Below are 23639 nucleotides of genomic sequence, written 5' to 3' on the forward strand. Positions count from 1 at the left end.
GTGAGACCAGTCCATTAAGAATGCATCTATGTGGACTGCCTCTGGATCTGGGACTGGAGAGCAGTAAGTTGAAAGTCTCTTCGTTAATGAGGTCGCGAACAGGTCTATGGCAGGACGACCCCATATCCTCCATAGTTTCTTGCACACCTCCTGATGAAGCGTCCATTCCGTGGAGATGACTTGTCCTCTTCTGCTGAGGCAATCTGCCATCACATTCCTCTCTCCCTGAATGAACCTTGTAAGAAGGAAGATATTTCTTTCCTTTACCAAACTAGGAGATCCCTTGCGGTTAAATAAAGGGACTGTGAGTGGGTTCCGCCTTGCTTAGAGATGTAGGCTAATGCTGTGGTGTTGTCCGCATTTACCTGCACCACCTTGTTCCGGATCAGACCTTCGAAACTTTTCAAGGCCAGATGAACCGCCAGTAGCTCCTTGTGGTTTATATGAAGCTTTATCTGATCTTTGGACCAAAGACCCAAGCACTCTAGTTTGCCTAGAGTTGTTCCCCACCCCAAGTCCGAGGCGTCTAAGTACAACACATGGTCTGGGTTCTTGTGGGCAAGCGAGAGACCTTCCCGAAGTCTGAGGTTGACATCCCACCACTTCAGGCAAATCTTGACTGGGTCCGTGAGTGGAATGGAAACTGCTTCCAAGCCCTTCTCCTTGTTCCAATGTTGGTTGAGATGAAACTGGAGAGGGCGAAGGTTGAGCCTTCCCAGGGAGACAAACTGTTCCAGTCATGATAGAGTCCCCAAAAGGCTCATCCATAATCTTACAGAACAACTGCTCTTCTTCTGATATTGATGAATCTTTAAAAGAGCTTGCTCTAGTCTTGTGGGCGATGGAAAAGCCCAAAAAACTCGACTCTGTATCTCCATCCCCAAATAGAGAATAGTCTAGGACGGAGTCATTTGTGACTTCTCCTTGTTTACTAAGAGACCTAATTCTTTGGCTAGGTCCAACGTCCAAATGAGATCATTCAGACAGCGGTTTAAAGATGACGCCCTGATTAACCAGTCGTCTAAGTAAAGGGAGGCTCTGACACCTGACGAATGTAGGAAGCTCGCTACATTCCGCATGAGCCTTGTAAATATTAGAGGAGCAGGGCTGAGGCCGAAGCACAGAGCTCGAAACTGGTACACTTCTTTCCCGTACATGAACCTTAGATAACGTTGAAAGGCCGGATGGATAGGGATATGGAAGTAAGCGTCCTGGAGATCGAGAGAGACCATCCAGTCGCCTTCCCTTACTGCTGCTAGAACAGATTTGGAGGTTTCCATCGTGAACTTTGTTTTCAATATGAACACGTTGAGCGCACTCACATCTAGCACTGGTCTCCAGCCTCCTGTGTTCTTTGGAACCAGGAAGAGACGGTTGTAAAAGCCTGGGGATTGATGGTCCAAGACCTTCACCACCGCCCCCTTTTCTAACAAAAGAGACACCTGGAGTTGTAAGGCCTGTCTCTTTGCTTCCTCTCGATACCTGGAAGAGAGGTCTATTGGATTTCGAACAAGAGGAGGTTTCCTTACAAAAGGAATTTTGTAACCCTCCTTCAACAAGAGGACAGACCATTGGTCCACTTCCCTTCTCTCCCACGCCTGCCAGAAGTTCTCCAATCTGGCCCCTACTGCTGTCTGAAGCCGTAGGCAGTCAGACTCTGCCACGGCTGGACCTGGCCCCCCTTCTCTTACCTCGTCTTATGTCAGAACGAGAGGTGCCTCTGTTGGAGGCTCTGCCACAAAAGGGAGGAATAAATCTGGAAGCATGTGTATCTAACTTCGGTTTGCTACTGGAGAAAGATGAAGGCAAGACTTTGCGAGCTGTTTTAGCGACTAAATCATGAGTATCTCTCAAGGCAAGAGATGACGCTATATCCTTGATAAGATCTTGGGGAAACAGTGCACGCGATAGAGGAGCAAAAAGGAGCTCCGACTTCTGATACAGAGTAACTCCTAAAGAAAGGAACGAGCACAATGACTCCATCTTCTTCAGTACTCCTGCAGTAAAAATGGACGCAAGTTCGTTGGAACCGTCTCTTATAGCCTTGTCCATGCAGGACATAATTTGTATGACAGCATCATTGTTAGAAGGTGAAACCTTCTTGCTCAAGGCCCCCCACGACCAATCCAAAAAGTTAAAAACTTCAAATGCACGGAAGACTCCTTTGAGAAGATGGTCAAGCTCTGAAGAAGTCCACAACACCTTGGAGCGTCTCATGGCTAGACGACGAGGAGAGTCTACCAGGCTTGAGAAGTCTCCCTGGGCACAGGCAGGTACTCCCAAGCCGAGAACTTCTCCCGTGTCATACCAGACGCTCGAACGAGAAGCAAGTTTAGATGGAGGGAAGGCAAAGGAAGACTTTCCAAGACTTCTTTTGGTCTCCAACCAGTCTCTTAGGAGACGCAAGGCCCTCTTAGAAGATCGAGAGAGCACTAACTTCGTATAAGAAGGACCTGTAGCAGGCAAGTCCAATGTAAATTCTGAAGGAGGAGAACGTGGGGCAGCAAGCACAAAATGAGATGGAAAAACTTGCTTAAAAACATTCATAATTTTCTTAAAATCTAGAGATTGTTGGGCAACTCTAGGCTCTTCTTCCTCCGACAGGACCTCCAACGGTACGTTAGTAGAAAGAGTATCATCAGCTTCCTCTTCAGAGTAAACTTCATCCGACAAAACTATATTCTTGCGAGAAGGCAAATTCAAAGAAGGTCAGGAAGGCAAAGCTTGACAGCCTACATCAACCTGTAGCTGAGCAGCAGTCAAAGCAGGAGGGCCAATGTCACGTCGTGACTGCAGTGACTGACGTTCGACATCACGTCGAGACTGCGGTGACTGACGTTCGACGTCACGTCGTGACTGCGGTGACTGACGTTCGACATTACGTCGTGACTGCGGCAACTGACGCTCGACGTCACGTCGTGACTGCGGTGACTAACGTTTAACGTCACGACGTGACTGCGGTGTCTGAAGTTCGACATCACGTAGAGACTGCGGTGACTGACGTTCAACGTCACGTCGTGACTGCAGTGACTGTAGCTCGACGTCACGGTTGGACTGTAAAGACTGACGCTGAACGTCACGTCGAGGTTTGCGATCAGCATCTCGCTTGAAAGCAAGGTTAACACTAGGTATCACGTCAGCGTGACGTAAAGCCTCACGCTTAGATGATTGATGAACTGAGTCACGCTTAGAGAAACCGTGACGCTCCGCAAGTGAGGGTTCCTGTCGAACAGGAGCAGGACCGTAGGCCTGCATTAAGGTGGACAGCTTAGACTGCATGTCCTGCAACACACCAAAGTTAGGATCTTGAATACACGGATCAGACCGTGACGTCGGGAACGTCAGCACTAATAACGGGAGCAGCAGCACTCACGTCACGTCTGGAACGCCCAGATAAAACAACGGCACCGTGACTCTTTGCAGGGACCTCCGGAGCCACAAAATCTGACGTTAAAAAAGAGCGTTTAGCAGGCGAACCTTCCTCTGATGAAGGTATACGTTCCGGGCTGCTCCAGTGACTGCAGCCAGGACGTTGACTTTGTTCTGAAGGAACCAATTTTATCTTAAGAGGTCGTGAAACCTGACGTCAAGATTTCCTACCAACATGAATGTCATCGGAGGACGAGGAGAACTTAGTCTCGTCTCTCTTATAATAAGAACGATCGCGAGGAGCAACGTCTGCAACTCATGAGGGGACGTCTGTTCGTGGTTTAACACCTATCATTCCCTTTGGTCTTTTGATATTCCTTCTCCCAGGGGTTGGGGAGCTTGAAAGAGGTCTCAGACTGGGTGAACGGCAAGTACAAACAGACGAACTCTCTGCAACACTGAACACATTTTTAACATTTTTCGCACTAACACTTTCACTTTTTAAAAACTTCACATCGGACATAAGCTGGTTTCTATCCGTAGCCAGCGATTCGACCTTCGCACCAAGAGTATGAATAGCTTTCACCATGTCTTTAAGTGAAGGCTCGTTAGTGCTAGTAGGGGGTTCTGGAGTTACCACTACAGGGATAGGAAAAGGTTCAGGGACATGGGAAGAGGAAAATTCTTGAGAACGAGAAGAGCTTCTTCTTACCCTACCTCTCTCTAGTTTACGAGTATATTTTTCATACTCTAACCACTCATTATCTGACAAAATGACACATTCATCGCATTGTTCCCCTAATTGACAAGTCTTACCTCTACAATTAATACAAATAGAGTGGGGATCGATGGAAGCCTTTGGAAGGCGCCTGTTACAGCCTTTATCACATTTCCTATATACAGTGGAAGGGTCAGCCATATTGGAATGTTCAAAGAGAGATAAAAACAAAGCAAGGGTCAATAAAAGCCAAAATAATCAAAAAAGGGTTCAAGAACAGTCGAAAGAATAACCAACTCAGCGAAAGTCATAAACCACAAACAAGCACTACACCAAACTGCAGAAAACTTGAGGTTAGCGCGAGCATGAATCAATGTTTATACCACAGCCGGCAGAGAAGAACTGAAGAGGTTTGGAATAGTTCTAGTATCCTGCCGAGTGGTGACGCTAGTGTACACCCAGCAACAAAACCCCTCGAACACTCGCGAGTTTTGAATCGGCTGCCGTACCGTCGGAGACATTAGCTATATATATATATATATATCCACCGGCTAAGTTAAATGTTTAAAATAAGACTTTTATTATGCTAAATTAGGACCGGATGAGAGCAAGATAAAAAGATGAAGAGAGTGAAGTGTGGTGCTTTCCATTTGTCAGGTAGTAGCCTATCTAGGGATCATATTTTGGTCAGTATTACTCGCTCTTGCTCTATTAGCATAAATAATTCACCTTTTAATGTATATAATGTAACTTCTGTTCATTCTAGAGTTTCTATGTCTCCCTCCCAATTTACAACTTACAAACTTAAATGGTTCCAAAAAACTGTTTGTAAATTGAACTGTTTGCAAGTTGAATTTTGTCCTAGGGTACCCCTACCCTGAATCCTATGCCGATGATTTCCAGCTGCAAAAGTCAACAAACTGTCGGGTTTCATATAAATCAGATATCAGGTTATCACAAATGTCATTTTGCTTACTTTCTGAAGTTATATAATATTGTTCTTTTACAGTATTTCTTCATCTTATCTTGGTTACTTTCAGTTGGGATTTGTGTTTGTATCTCCCAATGTTTGTGGGAACCTTCTGTATCCTTATTTGACTACCATCAGATAATTTACCTGGCACTTCAGTTCAGTGCTTGAGCTTTTACTAAGCCAAAAGATAGGAATTTTTCATTTATCCAATACTTTGGTAGCAGCCGCATATATTTCAGTTCAGTAGGTGTTGCCAGTGAAGTAACCCAGTGAGCATGAGGTAGACACAACTCGATCATCACTTATAAAGAGACAGACAGACAATTTGAACTAGCTAACTTTCTGTTCTTTAAAGAAATTCAGACTGCACATGCTTTACCAAGAGTAAATTACTGTATTTTGTTTTTCAAAGCAAAGTTAAAATAGGAATACTATGCTTCTAAGGATAATTTTGAAGGATTTTCAATCAAGGACATTGGCCAGAGATTAAAACATGCTCATCGGGTAAGGTTGGTGAACAGGGATAGGGTTCGCTTTAATATTGATGTTAAGACCTTAGAATTTAAAATATCAGGACCAATTTTTCCTTCTCAGTGAGTAAGTTTTATTTCCCTAGTTTAGGTTAGTCACCCTTTAGTGCTGACAGGAAATGCTTCAGCTATTCTGGTAAATTATGAATAATCTACGAGACTGTTCATGGCTGGAGAATCATTTACTGCTTCTTTTGCTTTGGGGAGACTCACGTTTGTGCAGAGAACTCAACATTTGCAAGCTTATTCTCCCGCGGATCAGCACAGCCTCGATGAGAGGCACCAATATAGTACTCCATGAAATCTTGTATTTTAACTGCTAATGCAAATAAACTCAGCATATCAAAATGCAAGGATGCTATGCATAGTATGGCTACTAAATTCCCTTCCAAGATCAGCAAATACATGAAATCAATCCTTTCATAATAGTATTTCTTCAGCACTAGCTTTGTTATAAAGATTATCTCTGTGGCTGATTTTCTTGGAACAATGGGAAAGTGGCAAGTTCATTATAATAACTTTAATTGACCTACCATCGACCATCCTTTCATACCTTGCTATCCTCCTCTGTAGTTGACACATTGTGGAGTGTTGCATTTTCTTTTGCATATTACGGCTGTTGCACTATATTTACAGTCTAGTCTCATTTCCTTCATTACCTTAAATCTATTTATTAATGCCAACACTTCAATAGCCAATTCTTCATATACAGTACTCTCAACAAAACCAATAATGCATTATTGCTGATGTCACAAGTGCCATTAATTGAAAAGCAATAAATGATAAAGAGCAGTTATTCTCCAGGAAATACTAGAATGGGTGCAAATTTCTCTTCATATGACTGCCCCAATACATAATGCATTATAGTATGAATATAACAGACTATCATCTTCCCTTTATTATACCAACCTATTTCATATAAAACTGCTTCTATATGAGAAAGCCAAATACTGTACCATAAAATTCCCTTAAAAAATTAATTAATATAGCAAACTATAATCTTCTCTTTTTTATACCAACTTATTTCATACATAATTTCTTTAATATGAGAAAACTAAATACTGCATCATAAAATTCCCTTATAAAATTATATAAACCGTGTAAGCAATACTTACGAGATTAATTAAAAAACCAATCATCTATACATTATCAAAAGGATACATATGAGGGATGCCAAGCCAGTAAACATAGACACTCCAGTTATGAAGCCAATGAATTCAATTGCAATTAATGCAATGCCAGCTATGACACCACCAAGTAACCTGTAAAATAGAATGATATTAGCATAACACATTTGTGGGATTTTTCACTACAGTAAACAACAAATAATGGCAAAACTCTAAGCTAATGGACGTTATGGTTTATAAACATATAGATATTTTACAGTCTTCATAAATTACAGTACAGAAGGTCCTTGTGTTACAGCAAAAAAGTGATTCTATGACGTAACTAGTTTTTATAGTTCATATATGAGAGATTTATTTTAATGTTGTTACTGTTCTTAAAATATTTCATTTTAATTGTTCATTACTTCTCTAGTAGTCTATTTATTTCCTTTCGTCACTGGGTTACTTTTCCCTCTTGGAGCCCTTGGGATATTAGCATCCTGCTTTTCCAACAAGGGTTGTAGCTTAGCTGATAAGAATAATAAAAATAATAAGAGTTTTGAAGAAAGCCGGAAGATCTCTAAATACAGTTCTGTACGAAAGTACTAAATTCGCTCACCTATGCTAATGCAGTATTAAAGTCATAATCTAGAACATTAAAACATACTTGATGACATGGAAACAACTATGATTAAGGAACCATATGGAGGATGTAAATGTAAATGATAAAATGTAATACAATTCCTTTATGCAAGTAAAAACCATTGTAATCCAAGGATTTTATATGGAAAAATCATCATACTGTAGACAAATTAGTGCAAATACCTGCAGTACTTGAATTTTAAAAGAGATAAAAGTCTAATATTATATGACAAAGAGAGAGAGCTTATTACATCCAGAATAAATCCAGTCACCAGGCATCCATTCAGTTCTGAGTTAAAAAAAAAAAAGTCATCCAACTAACCTTTTCATACACACTATACTGTAATCTATCATGAATTTTCTAAACATGGCTAGTTGGTTTTCCCTAGAATTTTTAATATCAAGCTTTTTGGGGGGTCTGCAATTCCCATTATGTGTCCTTCGAGTGGATGTAACTTATATTCTATGGAGATTTTTGGCTGCCCATTCACATCAGGAAGCTTAGTTAACGTTAAAAACAATATACCATGAGAAAAGGGACCAACATTATAACAATACTCAACATTACATACACAGGATCATGTCCCTCCTCCTTCAAAAACTGAGATTGAGGAATAGGGAACCATGCCTTACAACCCCTAAACCTTCATAATTCTTTTTCTTGCTCATTAAAAAATAAACAAGACTCCATTTTTTTTTTTTTTTTTGCAAAATCCGAGACTGAACCAATGGTTATACAAATATATTCCTTGTGATCCCATTAGCTTTATGGCATTTTCCTCATTGGATTTTTAGATTTGGATTTCAACCTATTTTCGAGTACAGTAATGTATAGCATATCTAAAAGCCCTCTTCTATATGACAAGCCTTTCCATTGCTGTCCTTAACATATTTAAGATCACTTTTTACTTTTTCACCCATAATTTGTTTCAATTTTTTTTTTTTTTTTTTTTTTTATTTACAAAGGATTCATGAAAACTGAATACTTTATTGAATGTAAGGTAAAAAATGCTCTGGCTATACTGAATTGGACACAAGGGTAATTTTTATTTATATTTTTTACTATCCAGTCAGTCAATCACTAGATAAAAAGTTGGTAGTAAATGTTACCCCCAAAATATTACTGATACAGTACCTTGAACCAAAAATCTTTTATTCCCTAAGAATCAATCATATTTTCATATTCAATCATATTTTCATATATGTAATCTCCTACTTTTCATCCTCATCATAGCCATCTCCTCCTATGCCTCTTGACACAAAGGGCCTCAGTTGGATTCGCCAGTCGTCTCTATCTTGAGCTTTTAAATCAATACTTTTCCATTCATTATCTACTTCAAGCATCATAGTCCTCAGCCATGTATGTCTGGGCCTTCCAACTCTTCTAGTACCTTGTGGAGCCCAATTGAAAGTCTAGTGAACTAATCTCTCTTGGGGAGTGCGAAGAGCATGCCCACACCATCTCCATCTGCTCCTCATCATGATCTCATCCACATATGGCACTCGAGTAATCTCTCTTATAGTTTCATTTCAAATCCAGTCCTGCCATTTAACTCCCAATATCCTTCTGAGGGCTTTGTTCTCAAATCTACAAAATGCTGGATATTGCTTCATTGTCATACCATGCCTCATGTCCATACAGTAACCACCAATCTCACTAAACTGATATATAGCCTGATTTTTGTGTGTAATTTCAGGCAATTTGTTTTTCAAACTTTATTTAACCTAGCCATTGTTTGATTTGCTTTTTTCAATCTTTCATTAAACTCCAATTCTGAAGACCCTTGTACAGTACCTACTACTGTATTACTATAAAAAAATGAGATAATCATTTACTTACTCTGCATCCCTCTTGTTGTACTCTGTTTGAGAATACTCATGAGGTAGACAAGCTTTTACATTTTCGTCCTGAAACAAACGGTTATAGAGAAAGAGCAGTAAGATATAGTTCTTTCAAAAAAATATTAAAAATATTTTTAAAAATAATTGCTATCTACTAAAAATGTGAGACTCAGAATAGCTTTCATAAGGATATCTAAGAATTTAGAAATATGTTATTTTGATAATAAAATAAATTTTTGAATATACTTACCCGGTGATTATAATAGCTGCAACTCTGTTGCTCGACAGAAAACTCTAAGGTAAAACTCGCCAGCGATCGCTACACAGGTTGCGGGTGTGCCCAACAGCGCCATCTGTCGTCCAGATACCCAGTACTCAATGTAAACAAAGACTCAATTTTCTCCTCGTTCCACTGCGTCTCTATTGGGGAGGAAGGGAGGGTCCTTTAATTTATAATCACCGGGTAAGTATATTCAAAAATGTTATTTTTATTAATAAAATAAATTTTTGAATATACTTACCCGATAATCATGTAGCTGTCAACTCCGTTGCCCGACAGAATTCTATGGAGGGATACGCCAGCTATCACGATACTAGAAGGGGGTGTATTTACCAGCGCCACCTGTGGCCAGGTACTCAAGTACTTCTTGTTGACACCTCCTCAATTATTCCTCGGTCCACTGGTTCTCTATGGGGAGGAAGGGAGGGTCGATTAAATCATGATTATCGGGTAAGTATATTCAAAAATTTATTTTATTAATAAAAATAACATTTTTCAATATTAAACTTACCCGATAATCATGTAGCTGATTCACACCCAGGGGGGTGGGTGAAAACCAGTGTACAAGATTAAAGGATAGCTAAGTATCCCATATTTCATATAATCAGTTATCCACAATAACAATGAAATAATAAGTACCTGGTAAGGAAGTCGACTTGAACCGTTACTCTGCCTTTAATAAGATCGTCTTCCTTACTGAGCGCAGCGTTCCTCTTGGGAGGCTGAATCAACTCAAAGGTGCTAAAGTATACAGGGCTGCAACCCATACTAAAGGACCTCATCACAACCTTTAACCTTGGCGCTTCTCAAGAAAGAATTGACCACCCGCCAAATCAACAAGGATGTGGAAGGCTTCTTAGCCGACCGTACAACCCATAAAAAGTATTCAAGAGAAAGGTTAAAAAGTTATGGGATTATGGGAATGTAGTGGCTGAGCCCTCGCCTACTACTGCATTCGTTGCTACGAATAGACCCAAGGTGTAGCAGTACTCGTAAAGAGACTGGACATCTTTGAGATAGAATGATGCGAACACTGACTTGTTTCTCCAATAGGTTGCATCCATAACACTCTGCAGAGAACGGTTCTGTTTGAAGGCCACTGAAGTAGCCACAGCTCTCACTTCATGTGTCCTTACCTTCAGCAAAGCAAGGTCTTCTTCCTTCAGATGAGAATTTGCTTCTCTAATCAGAAGCCTGATGTAGTAAGAAACTGAGTTCTTAGACATTGGTAGAGAAGGCTTCTTGATAGCACACCATAAGGCTTCTGATTGTCCTCGTAATGGTTTTGACCTTTAGATAGTACTTAAGAGCTCTAACTGGGCAAAGTACTCTCTCCAGTTCGTTCCCCACCATGTTGGACAGGCTTGGGATCTCGAACGACTTAGGCCAAGGACGGGAAGGAAGCTCGTTTTTAGCCAAAAAACCAAGCTGTAAGGAACATGTAGCCGTTTCAGATGTGAAACCTATGTTCCTGCTGAAGGCGTGGATCTCACTTACTCTTTTACCTGTTGCTAAGCACACGAGGAAAAGAGTTTTTTAATGTGAGGTCCTTAAAAGAGGCTGATTGGAGCGGTTCAAATCCTGATGACATTAGGAACCTTAGGACCACGTCTAGATTCCAGCCTGGAGTGGACAACCGACGTTCCTTTGAGGTCTCAAAAGACCTAAGGAGGTCCTGTAGATCTTTGTTGGAGGAAAGATCCAAGCCTCTGTGGCGGAAAACCGCTGCCAACAAACTTCTGTAACCCTTGATCGTAGGAGCTGATAGGGAGCTTACGTTCCTTAGATGTAACAGGAAGTCAGCAATCTGGGTTACATTGGTACTGGTTGAGGAAAACTGCATTGGCCTTGCACCAGCTTCGGAAGACTTCCCATAAAGACTGATAGACTCTGAGAGTGGATGTCGTCCTTGCTCTGGCAATCGCTCTGGCTGCCTCCTTCGAAAAGCCTCTAGCTCTTGAGAGTCTTTCGATAGTCTGAAGGCAGTCAGACGAAGAGCGTGGAGGTTGGGCGTACCTTCTTTACGTGAGGTTGACGCAGAAGGTCCACTCTAGGAGGAAGAGTCCTGGGAACGTCGACCAGCCATTGCAGTACCTCAGTGAACCATTCTCTCGCGGGCCAGAGGGGAGCAACCAACGTCAGCCGTGTCCCTTTGTGAGAGGCGAACTTCTGAAGTACCCTGTTGACAATCTTGAACGGCGGGAATGCATACAGGTTGAGATGGGACCAATCCAGCAGAAAGGCATCCACGCGAACTGCTGCTGGGTCTGGAATCGGAGAACAATACAAGAGGAGCCTCTTGGTCATCGAGGTAGCGAATAGATCTATGGTTGGCTGACCCCACAGGGCCCAAAGTCTGCTGCAAACATTCTTGTGAAGGGTCCACTCTGTGGGGAAGACCTGACCCTTCCGGCTGAGGCGATCTGCCATGACATTCATATCGCCCTGAATGAGCCTCGTTACCAGCGTGAGCTTTCGATCTTTTGACCAAATGAGGAGGTCCCTTGCGATCTCGAACAACTTCCTCGAATGAGTCCCTCCCTGCTTGGAAATGTAAGCCAAGGCTGTGGTGTAGTCGGAGTTCACCTCCACCACCTTGTTAAGCTGGAGGGACTTGAAGTTTATCAAGGCCAAATGAACTGCCAACAACTCCTTGCAATAGATGTGAAGTGTCCTTTGCTCCTGATTCCATGTTCCCGAGCATTCCTGTCCGTCCAGTGTCGCACCCCAGCCCGTGTCCGATGCGTCCGAGAAGAGACGGTGGTCGGAGGACTGAACAGCCAATGGTAGACCTTCCTTGAGAAGAATGCTGTTCTTCCACCACGTTAGAGTAGACCTCATCTCTTCGGAAACAGGAACTGAGCCCGTCTCTAGCGTCATGTCCTTTATCCAGTGAGCAGCTAGAAGATACTGAAGGGGGCGGAGGTGGAGTCTCCCTAACTCGATGAACAGGGCCAGCGATGAAAGTGTCCCTGTTAGACTCATCCACTGCCTGACTAAGCATCGGTTCCTTCTCAGCATGCTCTGGATGCATTCTAGGGCTTGGAAGATCCTTGGGGCCGACGGACAAGTCCGAAAAGCTCGACTCTGAAGATCCATACCCAAGGAGACAATGGTCTGGGATGGAACGAGCTGAGACTCCTCAAAATTGACCAGGAGGCCCAGTTCCTTGGTCAGATCCATAGTCCATTTGAAAATCTCCAGACAGCGACGACTTGAGGGAGCTCTTAAAAGCCAGTCGTCTGACGGAGCCGGACACAAGATCATGATACTGCTGCACAGTCTGTAAACTGTCAATCATGGGCAAGCGAGGAAGTACAGTGACAACCCGAATCTGTCTAGACTGTCTGGGTCGTACAGACAACTCCTTAACGGGTTGCTGAGGTTGCCCACTGCGTCACAACAAGTCCCTTCTGTTGGTTGTTGAACGTCTTCCCAGTGACACATTGACTCCGTAAACAAAAAATCCTCTAACAAGGACTAAGCTTGGACTGCATGTCATGCAACACAGCTCAAGGTCTATGGGAGCAGGTGTGGTAACAGACGGGATTAGCGGCTGAAGTGTAACCATTACCTTCCCTGTAAGCATGTTATGCTTAAATAAAAGTCCATAAGAGGTTATGCAGCTAAAGGCTCCCTCCAAATGACAGAGTCCTCAAGGGAATATCAGAAGGAGGGAGAAAAGAACTTTCTCATCTACAGGGACCTTATCCTAGAAAAGCTAAGTTCTCTGAGTGAGGGTTCACTGGTGCAAAGCAGCAGACTAGAAGGCAACGTTATGAAACTGCTTGACAGTCTAGTGAGTTGGCAACAACCCAAGATGTGTTGAGAAGCATGCGGTAAGGTATGCAGAGCATGATGTATGCAGAGTATGCTGTATGCAGAGCATGCTGTATGTAGAGCATGTTGTATGCAGAGCATGCTGAATGCAGAGCATGCTGTATGCAGAGCATGTTGTATGCAGAGCATGCTGAATGCAGAGCATGCTGAATGCTGAGCATGTAGTAAGTAGAGCCTGCTGTAAGCAGATCCTGCTGAAAGGAAAGCAGAGCGTGTGCATGGCGTTTAACATTTCTCAGAAATTCCATGACCAGTGCTAGAGTGCTTTATGCATGCTTGCATGGGGTTTAAACCATGGTATGCTGAACAGCAGAGTCAGAACGAGCTGGAACAACAACAGAGGTTTCCTCAACTTGAGGGAAAACCTGAGGTTCAGACTGCATAGGCTGAACAACAGACGGAGCAGAAGGCAGGTGCAAGGGTGAAGGAGGTTGACTCCTAGCAAGAGTTGCACCCAAGGATTGCACCAGCTGAGCGGAGGACGGAGGCGGAGTAGTCCGTTCCTGTTCCTGAGAGATGAGTGGAGCATGAGAAGGTTGAGGCTGCGCAGAACAAGGTAAAGTTCTAGCAAGCTGAGGCTCCTGAGGCGCAAGTGCATGGTGTAGATGAGCTTGCCTAGATGAGGGTTGAACTCGGTGCAGCGCTGGTTGAGCAGACAGACTCACGGAGGGGAGAGGTTGTTGTACCCCAACCGAGAGTTGCACCACTGGTGGAGCAGCAAGGGGAGGAGGAGGAAGAGTGTAACTCTCCTGATCCCAAAGCAAGGGTTGCCTTAAAGAAGGCTGAGGCTGAACAACACTGTGAACAGCAAACTCCGAAAGTGGTTCAACATCGTACGCCTGGCAGATGGTGCTGCGACCAGGCGGAGCAGGTGCAGGCTGGGCGAGCACAGGCGGAGCAGGTGCAGGCTGGGCGAGCACAGGTGCAGCGAGAACAGGTGGAGGGAGTGCAGGAGGTGCAACACTCTCAGCCCGACACTCACGCATCAAGTCCGAAAGCTGTGCTTGCATGGACTGTAGTAGAGTCCACAACATCATACGCCTGGCAGATGGTACTGTGATCAGGCGGAGCGAGTGTAGGAGGAGGGAGTGTAGGCGGAGGCGGAGGAGCAACACTCTCAGCCCGACACTCACTCATCAAGTCCGAAAGCTGTGCTTGCATGGACTGTAGTAGAGTCCACAACATCGTACGCCTGGCAGATGGTACTGTGATCAGGCGGAGCGAGTGTAGGAGGAGGGAGTGTAGGCGGAGGCGGAGGAGCAACACTCTCAGCCCGACACTCACTCATCAAGTCCGAAAGCTGTGCTTGCATGGACTGTAGTAGAGTTCACAACATCGTACGCCTGGCAGATGGTGCTGCGACCAGGCGGAGCAGGTGCAGGCTGGGCGAGCACAGGCGGAGCAGGTGCAGGCTGGGCGAGCACAGGTGCAGCGAGAACAGGTGGAGGGAGTGCAGGCGGTGCAACACTCTCAGCCCGACACTCACGCATCAAGACCGAAAGTTGTGACTGTATGGACTGCAGTAGAGTTAACTTGGGGTCGGCAGACACTAAGTTCTGCTGAGGTAAAGCCTTAACAGCAGAGATCTGTTGTGGCAGAACCTTACTCCTCTTAGTCGGAGTGTAATCAACTGATGACTGAGGAGAGTCAGAGCTAACCCAATGACTGCATTCGGGTTGTGAACTTTAACTTCGTACGTCTGGCATAGGTCTGGACTTAACGTTTAAGAAGTCTTGAGACCTGAGACCAGCGTTACTCTGCCTTAATTTTCTCCCCTAATCTCTTCTGCAGACGAGCAAAATAAGGGCTCAATCGTCTGCGGGTGGGAGTGACGGTCTCGGTAAGACACGCCCACAACCACCGAGAATACTTCTGTGCGCCGATCAAGGCCTGCTGAACCCTTATGCCCTTCGACATTGCTTCTCCCCTGGGCTTGGGAGCTTGCAAGAGGTCCCGGACTGGGAGGACGACTGGCGCGCACAAAAGTACCCTCACGCACTAATCACTTATCACTTTGATTTCTGTTTGCACTTATTTCACTGAACTCGAAACTTTAAGTGGTTTGTACCTGAAATACGCAATTCTATCCTTTCTCAAAGTTAGTAATTGCGAAAACAGAATTACAATGTAACAGAAAAATCTAATGAAAGATAAATCAGTGGTTGGAAAGAGACTAAACACTAGATCACTCTAGAAACGTTTAGTTTCTTCCCCTAAAGAGACTAGGGAGAAGAGCAAAAAAAACGATAACGACGTTACTCGTACGCCTGGCAGGCTTGAATGAAACGTTTATCCTCTTTCTCCCTCCGTCTCTATCTCTCTCTCTCTCTCTCTCTCTTGACTTAGAACCTGAGAGAAGAGCCCAATCATATATATCGTTAAAACATATTATTGTTAAAGGAAAAAAACTGAAAAGTTCCTTTATTAGGATCAAAACCATTAAGTTAAGAAAGAATGAACAAAACGCTAGACACGGTTACTCTTACTGCAACGTGAAACCGTGAACATTCTTTCTCTATCGTAACGATAGAGTGCAAGTTGAACGTTCTGAACGTCAACAACTGCAGAGACAAAACAAAACGTTAGTTCAGCTTTGAAAACAGTACGAGACTGTCAAAGAAAATCTTTCAAACTCTGTGGCGGAAATAGCATAATATGTTAACAGGTAAAACCGAAATGACGGGCTCAAAGTTTATTAACTTCGGTAAAAGACCGCCTACTATTAGGAAGGTCGAATATAAACAAATATAAAAATTAATTTTAATGAGTTTATAATAAAAGGAAGTTAATCGAAGAGGCCTATAAGAGGCGGAGAGATATAAAATAAATCCATAACTTTTGTTAAGCAAAATTAAGAAAGAGAGTCTATACTCTCTTAGACACCAACACTTCCGTCTAAGGGAAGGGTCGGCCATTGAAAGGTGAACGAGAGTTCATACTCTCTCGTCACCAAAATTAAACAAATTAATTCCAAAAGCTAACTAAGCTAATATAGAAGTTTTCCAGTAAAGCGACAGCCGAAATCAAAGAGAAATACTTCACCAAAGTCGTGAAAATACTCCAAGAACATAAGCGTATCCCAGAACGTCTTGCCGGAAGCACGACAGAGGAATAATTGAGGAGGTGTCAACAAGAAGTACTTGAGTACCTGGCCACAGGTGGCGCTGGTAAATACACCCCCTTCTAGTATCGTGATAGCTGGCGTATCCCTCCATAGAATTCTGTCGGGCAACGGAGTTGACAGCTACATGATTATCGGGTAACTTTAATATTGAAAAATTTATTTTATCAAAATAACATTTTTCAATATTTAACTTAGCCGGTGATTATAATAGCTGATTCACACCCAGGGGGGTGGGTAGAGACCAGCAATATATGTTTACATTATTATGAGCTAAGAGTTTTTATTTCATTTTAGAAGTTATCAAAATAACAAAAACAAAATAAATAGGTACCTGGTAAGGAAGTCGACTTGAACAATTACTCTGCCTTTTTAAGTACGTCTTCCTTACGGAGCCTCGCGATCCTCTTAGGATGCTGAGCGACCCCTAGGATCTGAAGTATCAAGGGTTGCAACCCATACAACAGGACCTCATCAAAACCCCTAATCTAGGCGCTCTCAAGAAATGACTTTGACCACCCGCCAAATCAACCAGGATGCGAAAGGCTTCTTAGCCTTCCGGACAACCCAAAAAACAACAATAAAAACATTTCAAGAGAAAGATTAAAAGGTTATGGAATTAGGGAATTGTAGTGGTTGAGCCCTCACCCACTACTGCACTCGCTGCTACGAATGGTCCCAATGTGTAGCAGTCCTCGTAAAGAGACTGGACATCCTTAAGATAAAAAGACGCGAACACTGACTTGCTTCTCCAATAGGTTGCGTCCATTATACTTCGCAGAGATCTATTTTGTTTAAAGGCCACGGAAGTTGCGACAGCTCTAACTTCATGTGTCCTTACCTTCAGCAAAGCTTGGTCTTCCTCACTCAGATGGGAATGAGCCTCTCGTATTAACAGTCTGATAAAATAGGATAAAGCATTCTTTGACATAGGCAAAGATGGTTTCTTAACTGAACACCATAAAGCTTCAGACAGGCCTCGTAAAGGTTTAGTTCGTTTTAAATAGAACTTAAGAGCTCTCACAGGGCATAAGACTCTTTCTAGTTCATTGCCAACCATATTCGATAAGCTTGGAATATCGAACGATTTCGGCCAAGGTCGAGAAGGCAGCTCGTTTTTGGCTAGAAAACCAAGTTGTAGTGAACATGTAGCCTTTTCTGATGAAAATCCGATGTTCTTGCTGAAGGCATGAATCTCACTGACTCTTTTAGCTGTGGCTAAGCATACCAGGAAAAGAATTTTTAAGGTGAGATCTTTCAGGGAGGCTGATTGTAACGGCTCGAACCTGTCTGACATGAGGAATCTTAGTACCACGTCTAAATTCCAACCAGGTGTAACCAAACGACGCTCCTTCGTGGTCTCAAAAGACTTAAGGAGGTCCTGTAGATCTTTATTGTTGGAAAGATCTAAGCCTCTGTGACGGAAGACTGCTGCCAACATGCTTCTGTAACCCTTGATAGTGGGAGCTGAAAGCGATCGTTCTTTCCTCAGGTATAAGAGGAAGTCAGCTATTTGAGTTACAGAGGTACTGGTCGAGGATACAGATACTGACTTGCACCAGTTTCGGAAGACTTCCCACTTCGATTGGTAGACTCTAAGGGTGGATGTTCTCCTTGCTCTAGCAATCGCTCTGGCTGCCTCCTTCGAAAAGCCTCTAGCTCTCGAGAGTCTTTCGATAGTCTGAAGGCAGTCAGACGAAGAGCGTGGAGGCTTTGGTGTACCTTCTTTACGTGTGGCTGACGTAGAAGGTCCACCCTTAGAGGAAGAGTTCTGGGAACGTCTACTAGCCATCGAAGTACCTCGGTGAACCATTCTCTCGCGGGCCAGAGGGGAGCAACTAGCGTCAACCTTGTCCCTTCGTGAGAGGCGAACTTCTGCAGTACCTTGTTGACAATCTTGAACGGAGGGAATGCATATAGATCTAGATGTGACCAATCTAGGAGAAAGGCATCTATATGAACTGCTGCTGGGTCCGGGATTGGTGAGCAATATATTGGGAGCCTCTTGGTCATCGAGGTTGCGAAGAGATCTATGGTCGGCTGGCCCCAGATGGCCCAAAGTCTCTTGCATACATCCTTGTGGAGGGTCCATTCTGTTGGAATTATTTGTCCCTTCCGACTGAGACAATCTGCCATGACATTCAAGTTGCCGTGGATGAACCTCGTTACTAGCGATATGTTTAGACCTTTTGACCAGGTGAGGAGGTCCATTGCGATCTCGTACAACGTCAGTGAGTGGGTCCCTCCTTGCTTGGAGATGTACGCCAAAGCCGTGGTGTTGTCCGAGTTCACCTCCACCACTTTGCCTTGAAGGAGAGACCTGAAGCTTTTCAAGGCCAGATGTACTGCCAGTAGCTCCTTGCAGTTGATATGCATTGTTCTTTGACTCGAGTTCCATACTCCCGAGCATTCCCGACCGTCTAATGTTGCGCCCCAGCCTACGTCCGATGCGTCCGAGAAGAGAACGTGGTTGGGAGTCTGAACAGCCAGGGGCAGGCCCTCTCTGAGGCTGATACTGTCCTTCCACCATGTCAGGCAAGACTTCATCTTCTCGGAAATGGGGATCGAGACCGCTTCTAGCGTCTTGTCCTTTTTCCAGTGAAATGCTAGGTGATATTGAAGAGGACGGAGGTGTAGTCTTCCTAATGATACGAACTGTTCCAGGGATGATAGCGTCCCTATCAGACTCATCCACTTCCTGACTGAACATCGTTCCTTCTTCAGCATGTTCTGGATGCATAACTGGGCTTGGCTTGTTCTGGGGGCCGACGGAAAAGCCCGAAAAGCTAGACTGTGAATCTCCATCCCTAAATACACAATAGTTTGGGATGGGACCACTTGTGACTTTTCCATATTGACAAGGAGACCCAATTCCTTGGTCAGATCTAGAGTCCACTTTAGATCCTTCAGACAGCGACGACTGGAAGAAGCTCTGAGAAGCCAGTCGTCCAAATAGAGGGAGGCTCTGATGTCCGCTAAATGCAGGAATTTGGCTACATTCCTCATCAGCCTCGTAAACACAAGAGGAGCTGTGCTTAGGCCAAAGCACAGGGCTTGAAACTGGTAGACAACCTTTTCGAAAACGAATCTCAGAAAAGGTTGGGAGTCTGGGTGGATGGGGACGTGAAAGTAGGCGTCCCTTAGGTCTAACGAGACCATCCAGTCTTCCCTTCTGACCGCTGCTAGAACCGACTTTGTGGTCTCCATGGAGAACGTCTGCTTTGTGACAAAGACATTCAGCGCACTGACGTCTAGCACCGGCCTCCACCCTACTGTCTTCTTGGACACCAAGAAGAGACGGTTGTAGAATCCCGGGGTTTGATGGTCCAGGACTTTGACTACCGCTCCCTTCTCTAGTAAGAGAGACACTTCCTGTTTCAATGCTCGTCTCTTGTCTTCCTCTCTGTACCTGGGAGAGAGATCGATGGGAGACGTTGCTAGAGGGGGTTTTCGTACAAAAGGGATCTTGTACCCCTCTCTGAGCAACTTCACAGATTGTGCATCTGCGCCTCTCTTTTCCCAGGTCTGCCAGAAGTTCTTGAGTCTGGCTCCCACTGCTGTCTGAAGAAGTTGGCAGTCAGACTCTGCCCTTAAAGGACTTGGTTCCTTTCTTCTTTCCACGTCTCCCTTCGGCACGAGCACCTCCTCTGCTGGAGGCTCTGCCACGAAAGGGCGGAATAAAACGGGACGCTGGAGTGTCCATCCTTGGTCTAGCTGACAAGGTAGGCAAAGGGGTGGCTTTGCGAGCAGAGGACGCAACAAGATCGTGAGTATCCTTCTGTATCAAAGATGCGGCAATTTCCTTAATCAGGTCCTCTGGAAAAAGGCACTTAGAAAGAGGAGCAAACAGAAGTTCGGATCTCTGGCATGGTGTAACTCCAGCTGAAAGGAATGAACACAGGTTTTCACGCTTCTTAAGGACTCCGGACACAAAAGATGCAGCAAGCTCATTAGACCCATCACGTACGGCCTTGTCCATGCAGGACATAATGAGCAAGGAAGTCTCCTTCTCCGTCGGAGAGATCTTTCTGCTTAGAGCTCCTAGACACCAGTCTAAGAAGTTAAAAACCTCGAAGGCTCTAAATATCCCTTTCAAAAGGTGGTCCAGGTCCGAAGATGACCAGCATATCTTTGAGCGTCTCATGGCTAGGCGGCGGGGAGAGTCTACAAGACTTGAGAAGTCGCCCTGGGCAGAGGCAGAGGCAGGAACTCCCAAGCCGAAAACTTCTCCCGTGGCATACCAGACGCTCGATCTAGAAGAGAGTCTAGCAGGGGGAAACGTAAAAGCTGTCTTCCCTAAACTCTTTTTGGACTGCAGCCATTCTCCTATCACCCGCAAAGCTCTCTTGGACGAGCGTGCGAGGACGAGTCTAGTAAAAGCAGGAGTGGTTGACGGCATGCCTAACACAAACTCTGACGGAGGCGAACGCGGAGCCACAGACACAAACTGGTCCGGAAACATCTCTTTGAACAGGGCCAAAACTTTCCTAAAGTCCAAAGAGGGTTGCGTAGACTTAGGCTCGTCCAGTTCTGAATGCGGTTCATCTACGTGTGCAGCACCATCATCATCAGAAAGTCCCTCATCCGATAACTGATGAGGGAACGGCAACGGAGTGGGTAACGGCTGGTTGGCTGAGTCCGGTCGCACGGGTGCATGCGTGACTGAGCCGGACGCAACGTCATGGAACTGCTGCCCAGTCTGTGAGCTGGCAACAACCATAGCAGCGCGGGGACGCACAGCGTCTACAGTACTCCTGACTGTCTAGACTGATGTGGGTGAGCAGTGGCAACCACACTGGGTTGCGGAGGTTGACGCACCGCGTCAAAACAAAACAACTCTGACGGTTGTTGAACCTCACGAACGTCAACGGATACCTCCGTGCGTCGCTGAACGTCAACATGCGGCTGGCAGATCACACTGGAACGCATGGGTGGCGGAACTCTCTCAACTGGAGTGCGTGAGAAGGTTACCTCAGCGTCCCCAGGACGCACAACCGATCGTGTGGGTGGTTGTAGGCAAGGAGCTGCACTAGCTGGTGCGGCAGCAACCTTCTCCGCACGAAAGTCCTGCATAAGCGACGTTAGTTGAGACTGCATGTCTTGCAGTAAAGACCACTTAGGGTCTACAGGAGCAGGTGCGGCGACAGACGGTGTAACTGTCTGAAGCGGTACCGCTTTGCCTCTCTTAGGAGGTGAGCAGTCATCGAATGACTGCAGCGAGTCCGAACTGACCCAGTGGCTACAGCTGGGCCGTTGGACTTGTGCGGAAGGGACCGACTTGCGCTTTAACGGTCGTGAGACCTTGGTCCATGGTTTCTTGCGAGAAACCCCTTCCGAAGACGAGGTATAAATGGGCTCTCTCGTCTTTGTTAGGCAGGGGCGATCTTGGGTAGATACGCCCGATACCACGGAGGGAACGTCTGTTCGCTGATTAAAGCCTCTCGAACCCATTTGTCGTACGACATTGCTTCTCCCCTGGACTTGGGAGCTTGCAAGAGGTCCCGGACTAGGAGGACGACAGGCACGAACAGACGAACCCTCAAGCGCAACACTATCCACAACACTATCACTCACTTTAACACTTCCCACTGCACTTTTACACTTCAGCTCCTTCACATCCGCCATGAGCTGATTACGGTCACTAGCCAGGGACTCAACTCTCTCACCCAGAGCTTGGATGGCACGCATCATATCAGCCATCGAAGGTTCCTGAGTGCCAGAAGGGGGATTAGGAGCAACCACTACAGGGGAAGGAATAGGTTGTGGGGCATGAGGAGAGGAAAAGTCAATAGAACGAGAGGAACTTCTCCTAACTCTATCTCTCTCTAGCCTACGTGTATACTTTTGGAATTCGATAAAATCGAATTCCGAAAGCCCAACGCACTCCTCACATCGATCTTCCAATTGACAGGTTTTATCCCGACAATTGGAACAAACAGTGTGAGGGTCGATAGAGGCCTTCGGAAGACGCCTTGAACAGTCCCTAGCATTGCACTTCCTAAATTTTGGGACTTGTGAAGGGTCAGCCATTTTGAATTGGTCAAAGGGGAATTCAAAAACTATCAAAAAGTCATCAACAAAGAATCCGTAATCAAAAAGAGTTCAAGGATTTGTGAAAAGAAAGCCTGCACAGCGAAAGCTCAAAACTAGAATAGTGTACTTCACCAATTAGTTGTGAAAACAAATCCAGTTTAGCAACAGCGAGTAAGTACGTCTTGTCGGTAGCACGACAGAGAGAAAATTGAGTCTTTGTTTACATTGAGTACTGGGTATCTGGACGACAGATGGCGCTGTTGGGCACACCCGCAACCTGTGTAGCGATCGCTGGCGAGTTTTACCTTAGAGTTTTCTGTCGAGCAACAGAGTTGCAGCTATTATAATCACCGGCTAAGTTAAATATTGAAAAACAATATTTCCACAGCAACATTACAAATGCTTGGCAACTAATACAACAAAATACCAAATTACAATATCATCTATGAACAAAGAAAGAAATGAGGAAGCAGCAGAGAGATGTGGTCTTCAGGGTGGAAATTTGATTGGAATCTCATAAAGTGAGATGGTATAGGCACAGGAAGAGATGGTGAGACAAGTTATTAGTTAAGGGGATCAGTTTAAAAATTTAAAGGTTACTCATGAATGGCAGAGGCAAGGGACAACAGCATTGCCTTAGCAAGCAGGACAATGCCCTAGAGACTGACTGTATATACATATGGTCAGCGGCCCAGCCCCCTCTCTCCATCTTAGCTAGGACCAGGGAGGGACAGGCAATGGTTGCTGATGACTCAGTAGGTAGACCTATAAGGCTCCCCCAAACACACCATCCTTAGGTCACAAGGATGGTGAGGTTGCAGACACTAAAGGGACTAACCAGTTTGAGCTAGACTCGAACCCTAGTCTAGCGATCACCAGGCAGGGACCCCACCAATAGGCCACTACAATCAGCCAGCTACATTTTTACCAATCATTAAGGACCTCATATATTTCCATATAAGCTATAACACTCAAGAAGGTGGCCTTGCTGTCACATTTTAGCATCAATTAAGGGCCTTTCCTGCATTTGCTTGGCTCTTAGCTGTGTAAGTTTTTCATCTTTCTACTTTACCTCATTTCCCACTTCATTTCTCCCATTTTGAAATCCATCTTTCGACTTTTTATTTCATTGCAACAGCAAAATCTCTCACCCCTTGGGGGCTGAATAGCCTCACAGGCCCCAGT

The 23639-nt window shown here is 44.8% G+C and overlaps 1 protein-coding gene across 2 annotated transcripts in view; it reads right to left on the reverse strand.

The window, feature by feature from the left end:
- Positions 1 to 23639, reverse strand: part of LOC137658621 (transmembrane protein 107-like) — a 99443-nt gene that overhangs the window by 27130 nt on the left and 48674 nt on the right. For both annotated transcript variants that reach the window (XM_068393545.1, XM_068393544.1), the window contains exons 3-4: positions 9179 to 9246; positions 6752 to 6852 (exon numbers count right to left, since the gene is read on the reverse strand). In XM_068393545.1, coding sequence (XP_068249646.1) covers positions 6752 to 6852; positions 9179 to 9246 — 169 coding nt within the window. The remainder of the gene's footprint in view (positions 1 to 6751; positions 6853 to 9178; positions 9247 to 23639) is intronic.

This window comes from Palaemon carinicauda, chromosome 19 (genome assembly GCF_036898095.1).
Source record: "Palaemon carinicauda isolate YSFRI2023 chromosome 19, ASM3689809v2, whole genome shotgun sequence".
Taxonomy (NCBI): Eukaryota; Metazoa; Arthropoda; class Malacostraca; order Decapoda; family Palaemonidae; genus Palaemon; species Palaemon carinicauda.